General features: G+C 45.7%; 1 protein-coding gene across 1 annotated transcript in view; it reads right to left on the minus strand.

Annotated features, from left to right (window-relative positions):
• Positions 1-590: 590 nt before the first annotated feature.
• Positions 591-22,847, minus strand: part of slc1a1 (solute carrier family 1 member 1) — a 45,141-nt gene continuing 22,884 nt past the window's right edge. The window contains exons 4-13 of the mRNA XM_076289562.1: positions 20,971-21,063; positions 18,878-18,992; positions 18,741-18,783; positions 18,210-18,317; positions 16,261-16,448; positions 15,325-15,432; positions 12,576-12,698; positions 6,107-6,301; positions 3,037-3,171; positions 591-831 (exon numbers count right to left, since the gene is read on the minus strand). Of these exons, the coding sequence (XP_076145677.1) occupies positions 591-831; positions 3,037-3,171; positions 6,107-6,301; positions 12,576-12,698; positions 15,325-15,432; positions 16,261-16,448; positions 18,210-18,317; positions 18,741-18,783; positions 18,878-18,992; positions 20,971-21,063 (1,349 nt within the window). The remainder of the gene's footprint in view (positions 832-3,036; positions 3,172-6,106; positions 6,302-12,575; positions 12,699-15,324; positions 15,433-16,260; positions 16,449-18,209; positions 18,318-18,740; positions 18,784-18,877; positions 18,993-20,970; positions 21,064-22,847) is intronic.

Below are 22,847 nucleotides of genomic sequence, written 5' to 3' on the forward strand. Positions count from 1 at the left end.
TGTGTCTGTGTGAGTGTGTTTGTGTGTGTGTATGTGTGTGTCTGAGAGAGTGTGTGTGTGTGTGTGTGGGTGTCTGTGTGTGTGTGTGTTTGTGTGTGTGTGTTTGTGTGTGTGTATGTGTGTGTCTGAGAGAGTGTGTGTGTGTGTGTGTGTGTGTGTGTGTGTGTGTGTGTGTGTCTGTGTGAGTGTGTTTGTGTGTGTGTGTGTGTCTGAGAGTGTCTGCTGAGTACAAATGAAGGCTACAGCTAATGTGTACGCGTGAAGGTGCCCGTCTGTGACGTGGCTGCCCTCTCAATAATGGCACTGGGTTACACACACACACACACACACACACACACACACACACACAGACGTTGTAATGTGGCTGCCCTCTCAGTAATGGCACTGGGTTTATATGGATCTGTTCCGGCCCCGAATGAGGTTGCCTCTCTCTAGTCTCTAACTCTCCATCACATCCCCCCCCCCCCCCCCACCGCCATCGCACAGCGGGCCTTTAGAACTGCCCATCCCCCCACCCCCCCACCGCATGGCGGGCCTTTAGGCCTTTAGAACTGCCCACCCCCCCCACCCCCCCACCGCATGGCGGGCCTTTAGAACTGCGAGGTCTCGGTGAAGGAGATGGCGTCGCTCTTGTCCACCGTGAAGCCTCCGTTGACGTAGGACTTCTTCTCGCACTCCTCATCGTCCAGCGTGGTCTCCAGGGCGAAGGGGTTGGCCACGTCCACGTCCGAGGTCACGTCCATGCGCTCCAGCTCCTGCCGAGACAGCCGCTCCACGATGCCAGCGCCATACGCGTCGCCCAGCACGTTGATCATGGTGCGGAACCGGTCGCTGGCAGGTTGATAACCAATCAATAATCAATAATGTATGTGTGGGTGTTTCTCTGGACAAGCCTATACAGTTTAAAGGCTAACACAGCTAAAGCCTATACAGTTTCAAGGCTAACACAGCTAAAGGCTAACACAGCTAAAGGATATACAGTTTAAAGGCTAACACAGCTAAAGGCTATACAGTTTAAAGGCTAACACAGCTAAAGGCTATACAGTTTAAAGGCTAACACAACTAAAGGATAATGCTGGCCTATACAGTTTAAAGCAGTGGTCGCCAATAGATCTTTAGGACTTGCCCAGTAGATCCCGAGAATAACAGGACAAAAACAGTCACCAAATTCCCACATGTTCGCCAACGTTTACAGGGCGTACATTTCAGCGCGGGATAGCGCATGATTTATTCAAGACCTAGCCATCATAATGCGAGAAATTCCTGCATACATTTACAGTGCTGTCTGATAACGTTAATCTAATAATAGAGCAGCGTGAATGCGGGACTGGACGAACCAACTTCTGACTTGAACCGAACGAACACTTTGCAGGTGTTCTCTCTCTCTCTCTCTCTTGCAACAGGACTTGTCACCGCTGAAGTCAAATTATGCTAGGTGCTTCTACATCAACTGCTAACTGACAGAAAATAAAAAACAAAAGTTTAGCGATCAGGGGCCGTATTCACAAAGCCTTTTATCTTACCACTAGGAGTACTCCTAAATCACACTAAAAGATTTTAGCTAGGAGTTTTCTCTTAAAAGTTATTCACAAAGCCTTTCAGACCTAGCCTACTCTTAGTAAGGAAAAATGACAACTCCTAAACTAAGAGTGAGTCTTCGTTGCTATGGATGACGTCATTACTCATGCACGAGCTTGACTGAAGTGACCACCTTGATTGGCTGACGATTGTAACGCGGGAATGATTCCAAACACCTCTCTTCCGATGATGAGTGACAGGTGACAGGTCTGAGAATGCGTGCGCTACACAAGTAGTGCGAAGGACGGAAGATGATGAATAACTGAATAAAAAGGCCTAGCCTAAATGAATAAAGAGTAAGGCAAAACAAATAGCCTAGTAGCCTAATGAAACAGAGGCCTACGGATTGATGCAGTATCATTGCAACATTATTAAATTAATCTGTCACCATATGCCTACGTTTGCAAAGAGGAGAACATTTTAATTTGATTCACAATGAAACGTTACATTTAATTTACATGTTAACAATGAGTAGTTTTGGTTGTTGTTGGTGGCGTTATTGCGTCCCTTTTAAGAATGCAAAATTGTTCCCTCACGATTGGAAGCTCCTGTTGCCGCATAGCCTACGCATTTCAAAACATTGCAACGTGAAATGCCACAAAAAGCTGTTTGTGAATAGGTCTTAGTGAGTTAGGAGTCCTCTCGACTTCTTTTAAGCTGTCCCAGACTTAGGTGCTACTTTTAGGTCTAAAATGCTTCGTGAATTACTTTTAGTGAAAAAAATTAGAAGTCCTATAGTTAGGAGTGACACGCCCATTATTTTTAGGAGTTGCTCCTAAATTAGCCACTTAGGAGCTACTTTAAGCCTTAAAATTATTTGTGAATACGACCCCTGGAATTTGTTCTCCATTTGAAGAATGTAATCGATTGCGGACGTGCACAGACACGGAGTGCATTGTAGGCCTAGGCTTAGGTTACTTTCACTTTCTAGAGATGCTTCATACCAAAACAGTGATCAAACATCAAATTTATCATGACATATTGTCACAAACACTTACTCCAATTAGAAAATCAAAACCAAAATCATGTAAGTAAAGACTATGTTAAAGTGTTGTTATGTCATTGACGCCTGTATAAGGGGGTGGAGGATGTGATATTTTTGACCTGATACATTTGTCTAAATAAAAGACCTTAAATTGGAAGTATTTTAGCTTTGATTTTCTTTTGACGCTTCAAGGTAGATCTTGCCTTTGTTCAGGGCGAGGTTAGGGATCTTGGGCTCAAAAAGGTTGGTGACCACTGGTTTAAAGGCTAACACAGCTAAAGGCTAACACAGCTAAAGCCTTTTACAGTTTAAAGGCTAACACAACTAAAGGCTAATGCTGGCCTATACAGTTTAAAGGCTAACACAGCTAAAGGCTAATGCTGGCATTTAAGTAAGAAAGGAAGAAACATTACTGTAGTCCAACAAAGGTCCTGGCATAACAAATCTAGAAAACAATCTGTAACAGTACTTACATCAGCCAATCAACCGCAACTATGAGGGTGACATCACTGGCAGGCAGGCCCACAGCAGTCAACACAATCACCATGGTAACCAGGCCAGCATTAGGGACACCTGCAGCTCCGATGCTGGCTACTGTAGCTGTTATACTGCATATGCAAACACACACACACACACACATACCAGCGTTAGGGACACCTGCAGCTCCGATGCTGGCTACTGTAGCTGTTATACTGCATATGCAAACACACACACACACAACATACTGTGAAAAACTGTGCAGTGCCCCCTCTCACACACATACACACACACACTCTCTCTCTCTCTCTCTCACACACACAAACACAGACAGACAGACACACACACACACACACAGAACATACTTTGAAAAACTGTGCAGTACTCCCTCTCACACACATACACACACTCTCTCTCTCTCTCTCACACACACACACTGACACACACACAGACAGACACACACACACACACCACACACACACACACACACACACACACACACACAGAGACAGACAGACACACACACACAGACACACAGACAGACAGACACACACACACACACACTAGGGCTGTCACTTTACGTTCGAAAATCGATTGCACAATCGATTGGACCAAACAACACAAGTTTCGAAAACTAAAATAGGGAATCGATTTTAACCAAATATGAACACTATTAATTTTAAACGAATTAAACAAAATTCACAAACAAGAATATAAGAATATAAAAGAATTCCGAAGTGCAGTAAGCATTGCGAAAGCTAAAAAGAAAATTCCCACCAATTTTACGCACCGGAAACAGCTGTTTCAATCAGCTGCTGTGCTGCTCGGGTTTTGCCAAAAATGGAGGACAACGCGATCAACCTGTGCGACATGAGAGAGAGGAGTGATAGGCCCTAATAACTTGAGGAATTCGGTGTGGAAGTACTTCGGATTTTTGGTATATCAAACTATGGAGAAGAACAAAGCGGTAGGCTATGCAAACTGTGCAATGGAGTTCTACGTAGGCGAAATTTGTTTGACATTTCTAATCGTAAACACAGCTACGTTGAAGCCTGCAGTAATGTTTGTCACTAATGTAATGGCAGGATACTCGGCTTATTGTTTTTCGAGAATGTAGCACTCCTGTTTGTCATTGTGCACGAATCTTCACGCCAATAAATCATCAGAAATATTGCTGGCTTGCGTCTACAAGCACCCTCTTTACGTTCGTCCTAATGCCTGTTATTTTTTTGTGGATTGGCCTATATTTGGCGTTGAAAATGGAAACGTCTTTAGACATGAAAAATCGATTTTACAATCGATTCCATGAACACTTATGTCTCAATAATCGAACAGGATTTTTTCACAAAAGTGACAGCCCTAACACAAACACACACATACACACCAATGTTGCGCTGAAATTGAGGGGTTGCCCGCGGTTATGAGTCATAAAAAAAATATTTTAATGATATTCGGGTCATTTGTGGGCGGGTCAGTTAAAATTAATTAAATATATATTTTCTACAAATAGGCCTACTTAAAGTATCACGAGAAGGCTAGCATCAATACAGTAAAGTCAACAAGACGCGAGTTAAAATAATAAAGACACCCCTTCAGGAAAAGCGATATAGGCTATGGGAAATATTGGGAAAAGTTCTTAAAGAAGATGACAGTAGTAGGCCTACAAGTTATGGTCTATGTAGGCCTACTTCTTGCGAAGCCATTTAAAAGTATGACAGCCAAAACGGGCACGACCAACATACAGTAACTCGTCACAAACGCGGCACTAAACCCGCCTAGCCAAACTGACCTGGACCAGCTTTTTTAGACTAGGTGTCACGAATCGTCCAGGACCTTCCAGATCCTGAGCCAGGTTTTCCTGTACCTACCTGGCTGGCGGCACTTTTAGGTGCTCCATTCCCAGGTGGTCAACTCCATGCCATGTTTTGCTGCTGACCTACTGCATCTCCTGTCTCCCTGCTCTGCTGCTCAGCACACCTGTGTCTGATTACTTAATCAGGCACAGTATTTAGGCTGGGCTCTTGGAATCCTTCAGTGCGGAGTTATCTTGCTATGTCATCTGGATGTTACTGCTGCTCTGCTACTCTTTACTTGTGGAAATACGTTTTGACCTTTTTGGACTGAACTTTGTTACTGAACTTTGGACTGATCTCTGACCACGATTTTGGATTACTGTTTTTGGATTGTTTTGCCCTGGACCTTGTGTGTTGTGCTCACTCATTGACTTTCAATTGTGCTCTGCCATTGCCTGCTGTTGCTTGAAGCGGTTCTTGTTTTTTCACTGAACATTAAATTACAGTTTAACCCGTTACCATTTTTGCTTGTGTCCTACTTCGGGGTCCAACCAGTACCTCTGGCCTACTGGCCGTAACACTAGGCACAAGAATAACACGCTCGGTAAAATAATGGTGATACTTTGCCACCTGCCCACGTTAAACTTGTAGCCTACAGTCGTGAGCAGGCGCCTGCAGGAATAAATGTTATGGCACAGACTACACAGCCATATCTACAGGTATGTATAGGTTCGCACATGCGTAAAAGTGACCTTAGTTTGTTGTGTTTGTGACTTTAAACAGTGTATGTGCTTTAGTAAAGCTTTGTGCTTCATTCAGCATTATAAACCAGTTCTTACGCTAAAGTTTTGACCATCTCTCTTGCCTACCTTGCCTCACCATTTCTGTTTTCGAAAGAAAGATGTATGTCCACGGACTTCAAATTTTATCCTAGTGTTTAGCTAATCCTTGGTGGTTGCGTGCGTGCTTGCGCTCTTATTCTCATTCTCTCTCCTGCGCAGACATTATGTCCTGCATGCCTACTGCGTGTAGTTCTACTGCATAAAGTTTCGCAAATAAATTAGTTTGTTTTACAGAAATGGCCTACTGTCACACTGCATGCAGGCTATAACCAAAAGCACACATTTTGGAAATAAGCGGGTCTGATCGCGGGTCGGGTATAATTTTGTCCTAATTAATATTCGCGGTCCGAGTTGCGGTCAGGTTGATTAAAATATCGGCGAGCTTGGGCCGTGTGTGACACGGACACACACACACACTCGCTGGCGTGTACCTGATGGTGACGATCTGGCCCACGTCCAGTGCCATGTTGTTGAGCTGGGCGATGAAGATGGCGGCCACGGCCTCGTAGAGCGCGGTACCGTCCATGTTGATGGTGGCGCCCACCGGCAGCACGAAGCGTGTGATGCGCTTATCCACCCGGTTGTTCTCCTCCGCACAGCGGAACGTGATGGGCAGAGTGGCAGAACTGTGGAGAGGGAGGGAGGGAGAGATGGAGAGGAGAGGGGAGAGATGGAGAGGAGAGGGGAGGAGAGGAGAGAGGGAGAAGAGAGGAGTGGAGAGAGAGGGAGAAGAGAGGAGTGGAGAGAGAGGAGAGAGGGGAGAGAGAGGAGTGGAGAGAGGAGTGGAGAGAGAGGAGAGAGGAGAGGAGAGGGGAGGGGAGAGAGGGAGAAGAGAGGGGAGGGAGAGGAGAGGGGAGAGGAGAGGAGAGGATAGATAAGAGAGGAGAGGAGAGGAGAGGGGAGGGGAGAGAGAGGAGAAAGGAGAAGTGGGGAGTGGAGAGAGAAGGGAGGGGAGAGAGAGGAGAAAGGAGAAGTGGGGAGTGGAGAGAGAAGGGAGAGGGAGGAGAAAGGAGAAGTGGGGAGTGGAGAGAGAAGGGAGGGGAGAGGGAGGAGAAAGGAGAAGTGGGGAGTGGAGAGAGAAGGGAGGGGAGAGGGAGGAGAAAGGAGAAGTGGGGAGTGGAGAGAGAAGGGAGGGGAGAGGGAGGAGAAAGGAGAAGTGGGGAGTGGAGAGATAAGGGAGGGGAGAGAGAGGAGAAAGGAGAAGTGGGGAGTGGAGAGATAAGGGAGGGGAGAGAAAGGAGAAGTGGGGAGTGGAGAGAGAAGGGAGGGGAGAGGGAGGAGAAAGGAGAAGTGGGGAGTGGAGAGAGAAGGGAGGGGAGAGAGAGGAGAAAGGAGAAGTGGGGAGTGGAGAGAGAAGGGAGGGGAGAGAGAGGAGAAAGGAGAAGTGGGGAGGGAGGAGAAATGAATGGAGAAGACGAGTGGTGTGTGTGTGTAGTGTGTATAAGGTGTGTATTGGGTAGTGTGTGGTGTGTGTGTATAAGGTGTGTATTGGGTAGTGTGTGGTGTGTGTGTATAAGGTGTGTATTGGGTAGTGTGTGAGGTGTGTGTAGTGTGTGTGGTGTGTGTATAAGGTGTGTATTGGGTAGTGTGTGAGGTGTGTGTAGTGTGTGTGGTGTGTGTATAAGGTGTGTATTGGGTAGTGTGTGAGGTGTGTGTAGTGTGTGTGGTGTGTGTATAAGGTGTGTATTGGGTAGTGTGTGAGGTGTGTGTAGTGTGTGTATAAGGTGTGTATTGGGTAGTGTGTGAGGTGTGTAGTGTGTGTATAAGGTGTGTATTGGATAGTGTGCGAGGTGTGTGTAGTGTGTGTGGCGTGTGTGCGAGGTGTGTGTAGTGTGTGTGGCGTGTGTATAAGGTGTGTATTGTGTAGTGTGGGGTGTGTGTGTATAAGGTGTGTATTGGGTAGTGTGTGTATTGTGTGGTGTGTGTGTATAAGGTGTGTATTGGGTAGTGTGTTGTGTGTGTGTATAAGGTGTGTATTGGGTAGTGTGTGTGGTGTGTGGTGTGTGTGGTGTGTGTATAAGGTGTGTATTGGGTAGTGTGTGGTGTGTGTGTATAAGGTGTGTATTGGGTAGTGTGTGTATAAGGTGTGTATTGGGTAGTGTGTGTATAAGGTGTGTATTGGGTAGTGTGTGTATAAGGTGTGTATTGGGTTGTGTGATGTGTGTGTATAAGGTGTGTATTGGGTAGTGTGTGTATAAGGTGTGTATTGGGTAGTGTGTGTATAAGGTGTGTATTGGGTAGTGTGTGGTGTGTGTGTATAATAGGGGTGTCACGATTCTCTAAATCCTCGATTCGATGTAATTTTCGATTTTAAAGTCACGATTCGATTCGATTTTCAATCTTTTTTTAAAACATTACTATTAATGCTCCTTATGTGTTATTTACTCTTTTTGGTCTTTTCCTTTTCTGTTTCGGGGGGCTTTTATTTTGAAACCGCTTTTTATTTTGAATCCTTTCCAACCGCGAGGTTGTAATGTAAACAGAACTAACATTAGGCTAAAACAGAGACGTGAACATATGAAATGAAACAACACAGAATGTTAATTTGATTGTTTCAGCACACTCCAAGGAGACCCAAGGTTAGTGTTCATGGAATATGTACTTATCAATGTGCATTTTAAGCCTTAAAGTAACTTTGGACTGTAACTAGATCATCTTTTCACTTGCTAAGTTGAGTAGGCTAAGTTAGTTTTAATTGACGTGAATGAACGAATACTTCCACACCAGTGACTTCAAAGTAGCAAGAGGGGCTTTGATTTCGGTAGGTTGATGTGTAACTGGCTGCAGCCTAAAATTAGAGGAGTGTTGACGCTGCAGTTTAGCACATGCGTGTGTGTTTGTGCATCTTGGCATACATGCTGGACATGACATTGGGGGTGTGGCTGCATCGTCGATTCTACTTTTAAGTTCGAAGTTCGAGATTGAGATGTAATTTCGATCGATTTCGATATAAAATCGAAATCGTGACACCCTTAGTGTATAAGGTGTGTATTGGGTAGTGTGTGAGGTGTGTGTATAAGGTGTGTATTGGGTAGTGTGTGAGGTGTGTGTAGTGTGTGTGGTGTGTGTATAAGGTGTGTATTGGGTAGTGTGTGAGGTGTGTGTAGTGTGTGTGGTGTGTGTATAAGGTGTGTATTGGGTAGTGTGTGAGGTGTGTGTAGTGTGTGTGGTGTGTGTATAAGGTGTGTATTGGGTAGTGTGTGAGGTGTGTGTAGTGTGTGTGGTGTGTGTATAAGGTGTGTATTGGGTAGTGTGTGAGGTGTGTGTAGTGTGTGTATAAGGTGTGTATTGGGTAGTGTGTGAGGTGTGTAGTGTGTGTATAAGGTGTGTATTGGATAGTGTGCGAGGTGTGTGTAGTGTGTGTGGCGTGTGTGCGAGGTGTGTGTAGTGTGTGTGGCGTGTGTATAAGGTGTGTATTGTGTAGTGTGTGGTGTGTGTGTATAAGGTGTGTATTGGGTAGTGTGTGTATTGTGTGGTGTGTGTGTATAAGGTGTGTATTGGGTAGTGTGTTGTGTGTGTGTATAAGGTGTGTATTGGGTAGTGTGTGTGGTGTGTGGTGTGTGTGGTGTGTGTGGTGTGTGTATAAGGTGTGTATTGGGTAGTGTGTGGTGTGTGTGTATAAGGTGTGTATTGGGTAGTGTGTGTATAAGGTGTGTATTGGGTAGTGTGTGTATAAGGTGTGTATTGGGTAGTGTGTGTATAAGGTGTGTATTGGGATGTGTGATGTGTGTGTATAAGGTGTGTATTGGGTAGTGTGTGTATAAGGTGTGTATTGGGTAGTGTGTGTAGTGTGTGGTGTGTGTGTATAAGGTGTGTATTGGGTAGTGTGTGTATAAGGTGTGTATTGGGTAGTGTGTGTATAAGGTGTGTATTGGGTAGTGTGTGTAGTGTGTGGTGTGTGTGTATAATAGGGGTGTCACGATTCTCTAAATCCTCGATTCGATGTAATTTTCGATTTTAAAGTCACGATTCGATTCGATTTTCAATCTTTTTTTAAAACATTACTATTAATGCTCCTTATGTGTTATTTACTCTTTTTGGTCTTTTCCTTTTCTGTTTCGGGGGGCTTTTATTTTGAAACCGCTTTTTATTTTGAATCCTTTCCAACCGCGAGGTTGTAATGTAAACAGAACTAACATTAGGCTAAAACAGAGACGTGAACATATGAAATGAAACAACACAGAATGTTAATTTGATTGTTTCAGCACACTCCAAGGAGACCCAAGGTTAGTGTTCATGGAATATGTACTTATCAATGTGCATTTTAAGCCTTAAAGTAACTTTGGACTGTAACTAGATCATCTTTTCACTTGCTAAGTTGAGTAGGCTAAGTTAGTTTTAATTGACGTGAATGAACGAATACTTCCACACCAGTGACTTCAAAGTAGCAAGAGGGGCTTTGATTTCGGTAGGTTGATGTGTAACTGGCTGCAGCCTAAAATTAGAGGAGTGTTGACGCTGCAGTTTAGCACATGCGTGTGTGTTTGTGCATCTTGGCATACATGCTGGACATGACATTGGGGGTGTGGCTGCATCGTCGATTCTACTTTTAAGTTCGAAGTTCGAGATTGAGATGTAATTTCGATCGATTTCGATATAAAATCGAAATCGTGACACCCTTAGTGTATAAGGTGTGTATTGGGTAGTGTGTGAGGTGTGTGTATAAGGTGTGTATTGGGTAGTGTGTGTAGTGTGTGGTGTGTGTGTATAAGGTGTGTATTGGGTAGTGTGTGTATAGGGTGTGTATATTGGGCAGTGCTGCAGTACTGACCTGGAGGCGATCATGAGCGCGGTGACTAGAGCCTGAGCCATGCCCAGGGCAAACGTGTACGGTGTGTGTATAAGGTGTGTATTGGGTAGTGTGTGGTGTGTGTAGTGTGTGTAGTGTGTAGTGTGTGTGGTGTGTGTGGTGTGTAGTGTACGGTGTGTGTGGTGTGTGTAGTGTGTGGTGTGTGTAGTGTGTGGTGTGTGTAGTGTGTGTGGTGTGTGTAGTGTGTGTGGTGTGTGTGGTGTGTGTGGTGTGTAGTGTACGGTGTGTGTAGTGTGTGTGGTGTGTGTAGTGTGTGGTGTGTGTGGTGTGTGTGGTGTGTGTAGTGTGTGTGGTGTGTGTAGTGTGTGTGGTGTGTGTAGTGTGTGTGGTGTGTAGTGTACGGTGTGTGTAGTGTGTGTGGTGTGTGTAGTGTGTGGTGTGTGTGTACTGACCTGGAGGCGATCATGAGCGCAGTGACTAGAGCCTGAGCCATGCCCAGGGCAAACGTGTACGGTGTGTGTATAAGGTGTGTATTGGGTAGTGTGTGTAGTGTGTGGTGTGTGTAGTGTGTGTGGTGTGTGGTGTGTGTGGTGTGTGTGGTGTGTAGTGTATGGTGTGTGTGGTGTGTAGTGTACGGTGTGTGTGGTGTGTAGTGTACGGTGTGTGTATAAGATGTGTATTGGGTAGTGTGTGGTGTGTGTAGTGTGTGTAGTGTGTGGTGTGTGTAGTGTGTGTGGTGTGTGTGGTGTGTGTGGTGTGTGTGGTGTGTGTGGTGTGTGTGGTGTGTGTAGTGTGTGTGGTGTGTGTAGTGTGTGTAGTGTGTGTGGTGTGTGTAGTGTGTGGTGTGTGTAGTGTGTGTAGTGTGTGTAGTGTGTGTAGTGTGTGGTGTGTGTAGTGTGTGTGGTGTGTGTAGTGTGTGTGGTGTGTGTGGTGTGTGTAGTGTGTGTAGTGTGTGGTGTGTGTGGTGTGTGTAGTGTGTGTGGTGTGTGTAGTGTGTGTAGTGTGTGGTGTGTGTAGTGTGTGTGGTGTGTGTAGTGTGTGGTGTGTGTGTACTGACCTGGAGGCGATCATGAGCGCAGTGACTAGTGCCTGAGCCATGCCCAGGGCAAACGTGTACGGTGTGTGTATAAGATGTGTATTGGGTAGTGTGTGGTGTGTGTAGTGTACGGTGTGTGTGGTGTGTGTAGTGTGTGTGGTGTGTGTAGTGTGTGTAGTGTGTGTGGTGTGTGTAGTGTGTGTGGTGTGTAGTGTACGGTGTGTGTAGTGTGTGTGGTGTGTGTGGTGTGTGTAGTGTGTGTGGTGTGTGTAGTGTGTGTGGTGTGTAGTGTACGGTGTGTGTAGTGTGTGTGGTGTGTGTAGTGTGTGGTGTGTGTGTACTGACCTGGAGGCGATCATGAGCGCAGTGACTAGTGCCTGAGCCATGCCCAGGGCAAACGTGTACGGTGTGTGTATAAGGTGTGTATTGGGTAGTGTGTGGTGTGTGTAGTGTGTGTGGTGTGTGTAGTGTGTGGTGTGTGTGGTGTGTGTAGTGTGTGTGGTGTGTGTGGTGTGTAGTGTACGGTGTGTGTATTGGGTAGTGTGTGGTGTGTGTAGTGTGTGTAGTGTACGGTGTGTGTAGTGTGTGTGGTGTGTGTAGTGTGTGGTGTGTGTGGTGTGTGTAGTGTGTGGTGTGTGTGGTGTGTAGTGTACGGTGTGTGTAGTGTGTGTGGTGTGTGTAGTGTGTGGTTTGTGTGTACTGACCTGGAGGCGATCATGAGCGCGGTGACTAGTGCCTGAGCCATGCCCAGGGCAAACGTGTACGGTGTGTGTATAAGATGTGTATTGGGTAGTGTGTGGTGTGTGTAGTGTGTGTAGTGTGTGGTGTGTGTAGTGTGTGTAGTGTGTGTAGTGTGTGGTGTGTGTGGTGTGTGTGGTGTGTGGTGTGTGTGGTGTGTGTGTACTGACCTGGAGGCGATCATGAGCGCGGTGACTAGTGCCTGAGCCATGCCCAGGGCAAACGTGTACGGTGTGTGTATAAGGTGTGTATTGGGTAGTGTGTGGTGTGTGTAGTGTGTGTGGTGTGTGTAGTGTGTGGTGTGTGTAGTGTGTGTAGTGTGTGGTGTGTGTAGTGTGTGTGGTGTGTGTAGTGTGTGTAGTGTGTGTGTACTGACCTGGAGGCGATCATGAGCGCGGTGACTAGTGCCTGAGCCATGCCCAGGGCAAACGTGTACGGGTTCCTCCTCACAATCACAAGGTAGATGAGCGGCAAAAACACCAGTGAGTGTATGGCCAGCCTGTTAACACACACACACACACAGACAGACACACACACACACACACACACACACAGAGACACACATACACACACCCAAACACGCACACACACATACACAGACACACACACACACACACACCTGAGTAAAACACATCTTACTCAGTGAACAGGCTGTACTTCTGATCAACCCACTACGTTTGTGTTTAGTTCATAATGTACAGATTTATATTAGAAAGTGGCAACGTTCTCCACTGTCACAGAACAGTGAAAGAGTATGCAGCCGTCCAAGTCACCACCCACTCCTAAGGGACAGTGGACAGTGTGTCATGCCATGCTGACAGCAAGGGTCCTAAAACTGTGTTTTATAACTCTGTGGGGGCATATTTGTTGTCAATGTGTGTGTGCATGTGTGTGTGTATGTGTATGTAATGTGTGTGTGTGTGTGTGTGTGTGTGTGTGTGTCTGTGTGTGTGTGTGTGTATGTAATGTGTGTGTGTGTATATGTAATGTGTGTGTGTGTGTGTGTGTATATGTAATGTGTGTGTGTGTTAATCTCTTTAATGCGAGTGCACAGGCAGCCACCCAGGGAGATTATTGTCCAGCATTTCAGCAGCAGACACCTCTGCATGACTCAGCACGGCTACCACCCCCCCACCACACACACACACACACACACCTATATTTCCTCCTCCCCTCTTCCTCACCGTGTCTTCTCCCAACCCTCCAAAACACACCTCCTCTCCTCTTGCCCCCCCCCCCCCCCCACACACACACACATCCCCATCTCTGTCATTACCCCCCCACACACACACACACACACACATCACCACCTCCTCTCCTCTGGCCCCCCCCACACACACATCCCCATCTCCCTTCTCTGTCATTACCCCCCCCCCCCCCACACACACACACACACACACACGCACACATCACCACCTCCTCTCCTCTGGCCCCCCCCACACACACATCACCACCTCCCTTCTCTGTCACTACCCCCACCCCACACACACACACACACACTCCCTCCCCAAATGGCTGCAGCATTCCAGTGGCCCCATATTCCCTCTGCGCCGCCGGTGCTGTCAGGAGAGATTTAGGGGCTGCACGGGCGCAGCGCTTCTGAAAGGTCTTATTACCCTCCTGCCCTCCTGTGGCTTCAGGTTGGCTGCTTTTACGTGCCCTTGGGGCTTATCAGCACTGTGGCAGTGTCCAGGCCGGGGGTGGGGGTGAGGGGGTGGGGTGCCGCGGCCATGAATCTGGCTGACTGGTGATGGAGGGTTGAGCGAACTAGCACCTGCAACATTAGCTATGAATCTGGCTGAATGGAGATTGAGGCTGGAGCGTGCTAGCGTTAGCAACACCGTCCCTGAATATGGCTGACTCCAGACAAAGACGATGAATTGAGGTGGAGGGTGTAGTAACATTAGCTGTGAATATGACTGCAGTTGGAAGGTGGAGTGACTTAGCACAAAGTCCTTTCAGGCAAGTCTTGCCACTTGGCGGTCATCTTGGTAACACCTCTGGGCAGTTATTTTGGACTGTACAAGATCAGGCTCCTATTCAAATGAGTGGTGAGGCATATGTAACCAAATAGGGAAGTCATATTGACATAAACAGTACATCAGGCCAATCTGTGTTTAAATTTGGCTGAAAGGAGAGAAGATGGTAGAGTGAACTAGTGTTAGCAAAATTAGCCCTTAAGATGGCCGACTGCAGATAGAGGAAATTATTTAGCATTATGAATTACGAAATAGGTTATGAATTTAGCTGAAGGGTGTGTAGAGCTAGCGTTAGAAACATTGAATCCAGCTGACTGAAGATATTTGGTGGAGAGGTGGCATTACCAACATCGAATCCAGTTGAATAAAGATGTAGAATGGAGACGTAGAGCTAGCGCCTGCTACTTTGAATCCAACTGAATGAGGAAGTTGGGTGGCAAGCTAGCATTAGCTACATTGAATTCAGTAGAATGAAGATGTAGGGTGCAGGGTTAATGTTAGCTACACTGTTTAAGTCAGCTCACCCACTGAGCACTGTGACCATATTCAGGCCCATCTTCTGGAGAGCTAGTGCTAGCTCCATTGAATCCAGTTGAATGAAGATGTAGGGTGCAGAGTTAGCGTTAGCAACACTGATTCCAGTTGAATGAAGATGTAGGGTGCAGAGTTAGCGTTAGCAACACTGATTCCAGTTGAATGAAGATGTAGGGTGCAGAGTTAGCGTTAGCAACACTGATTCCAGTTGAATGAAGATGTAGGGTGCAGAGTTAGCGTTAGCAACACTGATTCCAGTTGAATGAAGATGTAGGGTGCAGAGTTAGCGTTAGCAACACTGATTCCAGTTGAATGAAGATGTAGGGTGCAGAGTTAGCGTTAGCAACACTGATTCCAGTTGAATGAAGATGTAGGGTGCAGAGTTAGCGTTAGCAACACTGATTCCAGTTGAATGAAGATGTAGGGTGCAGAGTTAGCGTTAGCAACACTGATTCCAGTTGAATGAAGATGTAGGGTGCAGAGTTAGCGTTAGCAACACTGATTCCAGTTGAATGAAGATGTAGGGTGCAGAGTTAGCGTTAGCAACACTGATTCCAGTTGAATGAAGATGTAGGGTGCAGAGTTAGCATTAGCTTCACTGTTGGCACTCACCCACTGAGCACTGTGACCACATACAGGCCCATCTTCCAGAATATTTCCCAGTTTTCCACCTCGATAATCTTAGCTGCGATGAGGAACAGAATTCCCACCGGCATGTAGCTGCAGGAAAAATCCACACAACAACAACAGCAGTGTTAGAAACAAACAGTGGCAAAAACAATCCCTCAGGACATTACCTGCACTGACACAAATTATGAACACAGGATCTCAACATCTGTAGGCAAGGCAACTTCATTGATCAATTCAATGTGCAAACAGAAGCAAAGCAAGTGAATAATAGTACAGAAAAGCATACTATTGGATTCTCTGGTTGTTGCGTTGTGTTTTAGTTCTAATGTCTGTATTGAAGATGGTCAATAAAGCTTGACGGCGGGATCAGGATCGGCGATTAGATGATGATTTATTGTAGATGGTACAATAGTGAATAACAGAACACAGGCTAAGTCTCGAACAGTAAAACTGTGCAGAGTCTAACAGTTGTGGTTGTTATTAGAAGCGGCTGCTGAGCCTTCTGACAGAAGATGTTCCTCGGGTCGCTTCCTCGATCCGTCTCCGAGTCAAAACATAAGACAAAGCCTGTTATACTAAAACATACAAACGTCAATCATGCCAACGTGGCAGGTGCTAACCAGTGTACAAAAACCGGCTCTGGCCAGATGGAGATACTAGCCCGAACAGGCCGACATGCTGTCTCCCTCGGCACAATATGGACGTATACATATGTGCACACGTGTGTGTGTGTGTGTGTGTTTGTTCTTACCACATGATAATATGAACCAGTCTCATGGTGGCCTGATTGAGGGCATGTGTGTGTGTGTGTGTGTGTGTGTGTGTGTGTGAGAGAGAGAGAGAGAGAGAGAGAGTGGAGCTGTGGAGTGTGTGTGTGTGTGTGTGGTGTGTGTGTGGTGTGTGTGTGTGTGTTCTCACCACATGATAATATGAACCAGTCTCATGGTGGCCTCATTGAGGGCATCGAAGAACTCCAGCAGGATGCGCCCTCTCTCGCCCATCTTCCCGATGACCAGTCCGAACGCCACGCAGAAGACGATCAGGCCCAGCACGTTGATACCGTCCGTGTACCCCCGCTCCACCTTGTAGTTCACCTGGGTCAGGTTCTGGAACGGAACACGGCGGGCCAGAAGTCAGAGGTCAACTGAAGAACACATCACCTGTCAATCACCTGTAGCGTCAAAGAGCACAGGCTTTGCTTGTTCTCTATTCACGCTGAGGGATAGATAGATAGATAGAGGGATAGATAGATAGAGGGATAGATAGATAGATAGATACTTTATTGATCCCCAAGGGGAAATTCAAGAGGGTGGCTTAGTGCCCAAATGCGTCTGTCTTGTCAAATGCGTCTGTCTTGACATGTTTCAAATGCATCTGTCTTTGACATGTTTCAAATGCGTCTGTCTTTGACATGTTTCAAATGCGGTGCGGTTCAGCTTGTTAGTACCCAGATAGCAAGAGGCTGGCGGACCACTGTCGGTCCATTGGGGGCATAGCTGTCGGTCCATTGGGGGCATAGCTGGCGGTCCATTGGGGGCATAGCTGTTGGTCCATTGGGGGCATAGCTGTTGGTCCATTGGGGGCATAGCTGTTGGTCCATTGGGGGCATAGCTGGCGGTCCATTGGGGGCATAGCTGTTGGTCCATTGGGGGCATAGCTGTTGGTCCATTGGGGGCATAGCTGGCGGTCCATTGGGGGCATAGCTGTTGGTCCATTGGGGGCATAGCTGTTGGTCCATTGGGGGCATAGCTGTTGGTCCATTGGGGGCATAGCTGTTGGTCCATTGGGGGCATAGCTGTTGGTCCATTGGGGGCATAGCTGTTGGTCCATTGGGGGCATAGCTGTTGGTCCATTGGGGGCAGAGCTGTTGGTCCATTGGGGGCATAGCTGTTGGTCCATTGGGGGCATAGCTGTTGGTCCATTGGGGGCATAGCTGGCGGTCCGCTGGCATTTTGCTCATCGGTTCTCTGGCGATCCACTGGCAGGTTGCAGACAAGTTGCTCAATATTTTGACACTATTGGTCATTTGTTCAATTATACTCAATATATCATTTTATTAACTTTTCTTAAAATTCATGACAATTTAAATTTAAAGAGATGGTGGTCCAACGGCGGACCACAAGTGGCACGCCACCGGCAGGTGCCAACCAGTGTACAAAAAACGGCTCTGGCCAGATGGAGATACTAGCCCGAACAGGCCGACATGCTATCTCCCTTGGCACAATATGTACGTATACATATGTGCGCACGTGTGTGTGTGTGTGTGTATCATTTTATTAAATTTACTTAATATTCATGACAAGTTAAATTTACAGAGATGGTGGTCCAACGGCGGACCACAAATGGCACGCCACCGGCGGCATACCACCAGCGGTCCGCTATCTGCCAATCTGATTTTGCTATCTGGGTAGTGTGTGTGTATGTGTCGCCGCGTGGGCGTGTGTGTGAGCGTGTGTGTGTGTGTGTGTGTGTGTGTGTGTGCATGTGTGTGCGTGGGCGTATGTGTGTGTGAGCGTGTGCGTGCGTGGGCGTGTGTGTGAGCGTGTGCGTGCGTGGGTGTGTGTGTGTGTGTGCATGTGTGTGCGTGGGCGTATGTGTGCGTGGGCGTGTGTGCGTGGGCGTGTGTGTGTGTGTGGGTGTGTGTGTGTGCGTGTGTGTGTGTGTGTGCGTGTGTGTGTGTGCGTGTGTGTGTGTGAGCGTGTGTGTGTGTGTGTGTGTGTGTGTGTGCGTGTGTGTGTGCGTGGGTGTGTGTGTGTGCGTGGGTGTGCGTGTGCATGTGTGTGCTTGGGCATATGTGTGCGTGTGTGCATGTATGAGGACAGCAGCCGTGTTTGAGTGAGGGCAGAAGGTTTGAGGACGTTTCCTACCTCAGCAACTGTTGCCATGATAGTTGGTAGGGAGGGGAAGGTGGTGGTGGTGGGTGGAGCTGTGGGGGGGTCGTTAGGGGGGGCGAGCTCTTTACGCTGGCTCTTGTACTGTAGAAACCCAACGGAGAACAAGAAAGGAGTCACACCACAGTTAACAAGAGGAATCACATCAGAGTTAACAAGAGAGGAGTCACACCACCGTTAACGATCAAATTTGGAGTGCACATTCTAAAACATTCCATTCTTACAATGAAAACCCCAACATGAAAAGAAACCAACTAAAACTTAGTTAAAATACTTTTCTCATTATGCAATGCAACTTAATTACAGTAATTTCCTAAATTTCCAGAGTTACTTGTCAAGCACATTGTGATATTCTGTATTTTTCTTTAATAAACCAGTAAAGTAGACACTGAACGGTCAGATTTGATCATAAATGTGTTTCCAAAGATGATGACCACTAGATATGGATATATAGTATATTCGGCTGTAAAATAAATATTTTTTTAAAATGTAAATAGACGTCTTTACCTGCTGGAAACAGGCCTGGACTAGGTTCTCTGGGAACATGTTCCTGTCCAGAAAACATTAAAACGATTAGAAATCAGCCCAGACACCACAGAGCCACCATCGCTTTGGAAACGACCTTTCGCCGGGGTCAGTCTCACCTGACGAGGTCGAGCAGCGTGTCCACTGTGGTGACGTTGGGCGTAGTGCCGGCCCTGTCGATGTGGTCGGTGTCCTGAGACACCCCCGGCTTGATGGTGGTCACCAGGACAATGCCTGTGAGGAGAGCCAGAGCCAGAGTTTTGCTGATGAGGCTGCACAACACTTTACAACACTTTACAGCACTTTACAACACTTTATAACCCTTTACTTAACACATTACAACACTTTACTTCACACTTCACAGCTGATGAGGCTGCGGTCAGAGCCCTTCTAAGGAGAGCCTCCCCACTCTCTATTAATCCCATACAAACCGAATTTGGCTGCAGTTCACCTAGATGGCGATCGCGGGCGAGTCCAAAATACATGGGGTCCTATGGAGCTACATGGCTACATTTGTTGTTTTCACCTATTTAACAACTGAAACCCTCAGATTTTATTTTATTTTTCGCAAAATGGATATGGATTTTCAATCAAAAGTGAAATAATCCGGGAGTCATTTCCTTTCGTTTTCTTACAGGTTGGGTCGTTGTTGCCCATAACACGCTAGCATTGATGCTATGCTATGCTATGATCATGCTAATGAATGACGTCATTGGCACGTTTGAAAGGCTTTTTAGAACAATTAAGTGACTTTAAAAAATGTAATACTCAACCAAGTGTATTTTCTTTGCCTCCCCTTTCGAATACAATATTCAAATTACTTGAAAAAAAATTATATCCCGAGAAAAGTGGATTTTGAGGGGTACAGCTCCATAGACCTCCATTCATTCTGGACTCGCCCGTGAGCGCCCCTAGATGCAGTACCACACCGGAAGAGTTCCGAGAGTGAAGGTTCTCTCCTTATTAGACATTCTCTGCTGCGGTCTATCAAAGCAGCACTTTAACCAAGGGGGCAGGCGAATTCCCGGAAGTAGAAGAATCGACGTAGGCTGGAGGGACCACCTCTCTGCTAACTCCCATAGAAGTCCATTCATTGTAAGATTTTTTTGAAATACCATAACTTCATATAACATATATCATGTGCCGATATTGTAGCTTCTGTGTAATCCACATAAACACTACAAAGGCTAAACAGACTCCACTAGCTCGTCCGTAACGTTGGTTACCCGTAAGAAGAACGGTTAGCTTGTTCGGTTGGAGGGAAGCTAGCTTTGACGTAATCTCTCTTTCGCGCCGTAGGGAGATAACCGTATTGTTTGGATAAGAAGCTCAGTCCACCTTGCCTATGACGGTAACTCATAAGCAAAACCTAGCATACACGACCGTATGTTAAGGTAAAGCATTACACAGAGGGAACCTAATAAAAATAAAAAAGTAAACCTAATTTTTTAAAAAAAGGGCACTAATCATTTCAGAGGTTTTCGATGGATTGACCGTAGGTCGGAAAAGTGGAAAAAAGATTAGCTTCAAGGCTAAAACTTTCTTTTGTTTTAGCATGACTGTTTTTGAAGATGATCATGTAGGCTATGGTAGCTTCAACATTAACTCGACTTGGTGAGGATGATATTAATAATAATACATAAATAAATGTTTAACTTTGATGACTTTGAAGGCGAAGGAAGTGTAAGAAGAATTTCTGTGTATCTATCATATGAGTTACAAGATTCAGTTCGATGGCTAACGTCACGAAGTTAAGTGTGAGTCTGCGCAGTACTGGGGGGACCAACTGAAAAATCGTTCTATTTGACTCAGTGCCCTCCCATTGAAAACGACGGAGTCTGTTCGTCCATTTCTTTTACTGTCTATGACTTTAACACATGCATCACCACAGCATCAGTAACGGTGATCCAGGATTGTTGAGTTTTGTTTTGGCACTACTGATTATGTTTTTCACCCAGATGAGAGAGCACAGCAGTGTACTACTACTATCTTTAATTAAAAAACAAACAAACAAAGTTTTAACTCTACCGACATCTTTCACACTGGTGGAATCAGCACACATCAGCATGCTGCTGTACTCTATGAACTGGGGTCACCATGACAACAAAACAGTCATGTGCCGAACGTTAGATTCTGAAACTGAAATGAGACTGGTGTGCGTGTCCTCATGCCACTGGTGCCTGCTGGTGGGTCTGGTGGTTGTTTTTCTCACCGAGGATCACAGCGATGATGGTAGTGGTGAAGTAGTAGAGGACAGCACGGAGCCCGATCTTCCCAGACACCTCAGAGTCCAGAGCGGCCACACCTGCAACACACACAGGTCAAAGGTCAACCAGGCTATCCACGAACTAGCACAGCTATTCTTTTTGACATGAACTAGCACAGCTATTCTATTAGACATGAACTAGCACAGCTATTCTATTTGAACTAGCACAGCTATTCTATTAGAACTAGCACAGCTATTCTATTAGACATGAACTAGCACCGCTATTCTATTTGAACTAGCATAGCTATTCTATTAGAACTAGCACAGCTATTCCAGACATGTGGACTCGAGTCACATGACTTGGACTCGAGTCATGATTTTAATGACTTCAGACTTGACTTGATAAAATTCGGCATGACTTGCGACTCGACTTGGACTTGAATACTATTCACTCGAGACTTGACTCGGACTTTGCCTCTTTGACTTGTGATGACTTGACATGTCTCGAATCAAAAACTAAATGTCCTGATCGTGGACCAGTCACCCCAGAGACGCTTTCCCTCCGCGACTAAAAATTAAAAAAAATAGCGGAGACAAGCGGCCAGAGCACAGTTCAGTGCTGCGGCTACCCCCACACGCGTTACACACTGTGTGTAGGGCACCAAGAGACAGAGGAAGGACCAACATTTAGCCAATCACTAGTAGCTTTAATGCAAACTGATTTGCACTCTTGTTAGAGAACGTTTCATGTCAAAATGCACCAACAGCATGTTACATAAAGATGATACTTTTCGAGTCCTCTCCATTAAGATCCAACTTAAACTTATGCTAGCCTATTTGAGAACGCATCTAAGCACGCACGAGAGGGAGAGAAAACTAGTAGGTTCCAGCTTGTCATTGTTAATGATGATTGATTTCTTGTTTTAAATATAAGAAACGTATAAAAGGAAATCGTGAAGTCAACAAATATAAGATTAGAGGAGATTGCGAATTTATCCGGTTCTCACTAGCCTACTGTTATAAACTATGAGATCCAGGTCACTATGACATACTAGCAGCACTCACTGTGATTTGGAAAGTGGACAAGAATATGAAGAGTTGTCTTTGCCTTTGTGTAATGGAACTGGTGAGTCTTGAAGTATTCTATAATTTATTTACACATTCCACTCAGCAACTGTAGCTAGGTGGCTACTGGCTACCAGGCTCATAATTCACTTTTAATTGCAAACAGAAAATGTCAAGCGAGCATCATGTCATACATGCTTCTTTTTCCAAAGGAATGAAAGCTATTTGTGCCAACTTAATATCATGCTTATCATTGTTAATATTGTGCTATACATGTGGCACAAATGTTTGAGTTTGAGGACTAGCCATAGGCTATAATTGAATGGAGCTGGTAAAAAAAGATCATTATGAGAACGTGTGGACAGTGGCACACAATGGGCTTAAAGTGACAGTGCACAATTTACAAATGAGATAAATAGCATTCTTAAGAAATTAATACTTTAAAACAAAATTACTGTCATTATTATCTTTTACTTAAATAATATAGAAGTGTTGACCTTTGCTTCCCTTATGAGTCGCCACTGGCAGACAGCCTAATAAATTGTTTGCAGGAAAATCCTAGCGCAGTGAACTGCCATCAGTCAAATTATTACTCATCCTTACAGTGGGCTCCGCAATTTGGAAAAACAATATATATATATATTTGCAGCTGTGCTGAGTGTCATGTAGCTATCCGTTTTGTACAGATTACTCAGGTATGCACATGTGTATATTACACAGGTATGTCGTATGTCATATGTCGTAAAAGATTACAAGACAAACATTGAACATATTTTAATTTGTATTTATAAAAAAAATACTGTGGATTAGATGGAAGT

The sequence above is a fragment of the Alosa pseudoharengus genome, unplaced genomic scaffold (assembly GCF_046254945.1).
Source record: "Alosa pseudoharengus isolate Yale_2024_CS ecotype anadromous, Long Island Sound unplaced genomic scaffold, YU_APseudo_1.1 YU_APseudo_1.1_scf_17, whole genome shotgun sequence".
In the NCBI taxonomy this organism is placed as follows: domain Eukaryota; kingdom Metazoa; phylum Chordata; class Actinopteri; order Clupeiformes; family Clupeidae; genus Alosa; species Alosa pseudoharengus.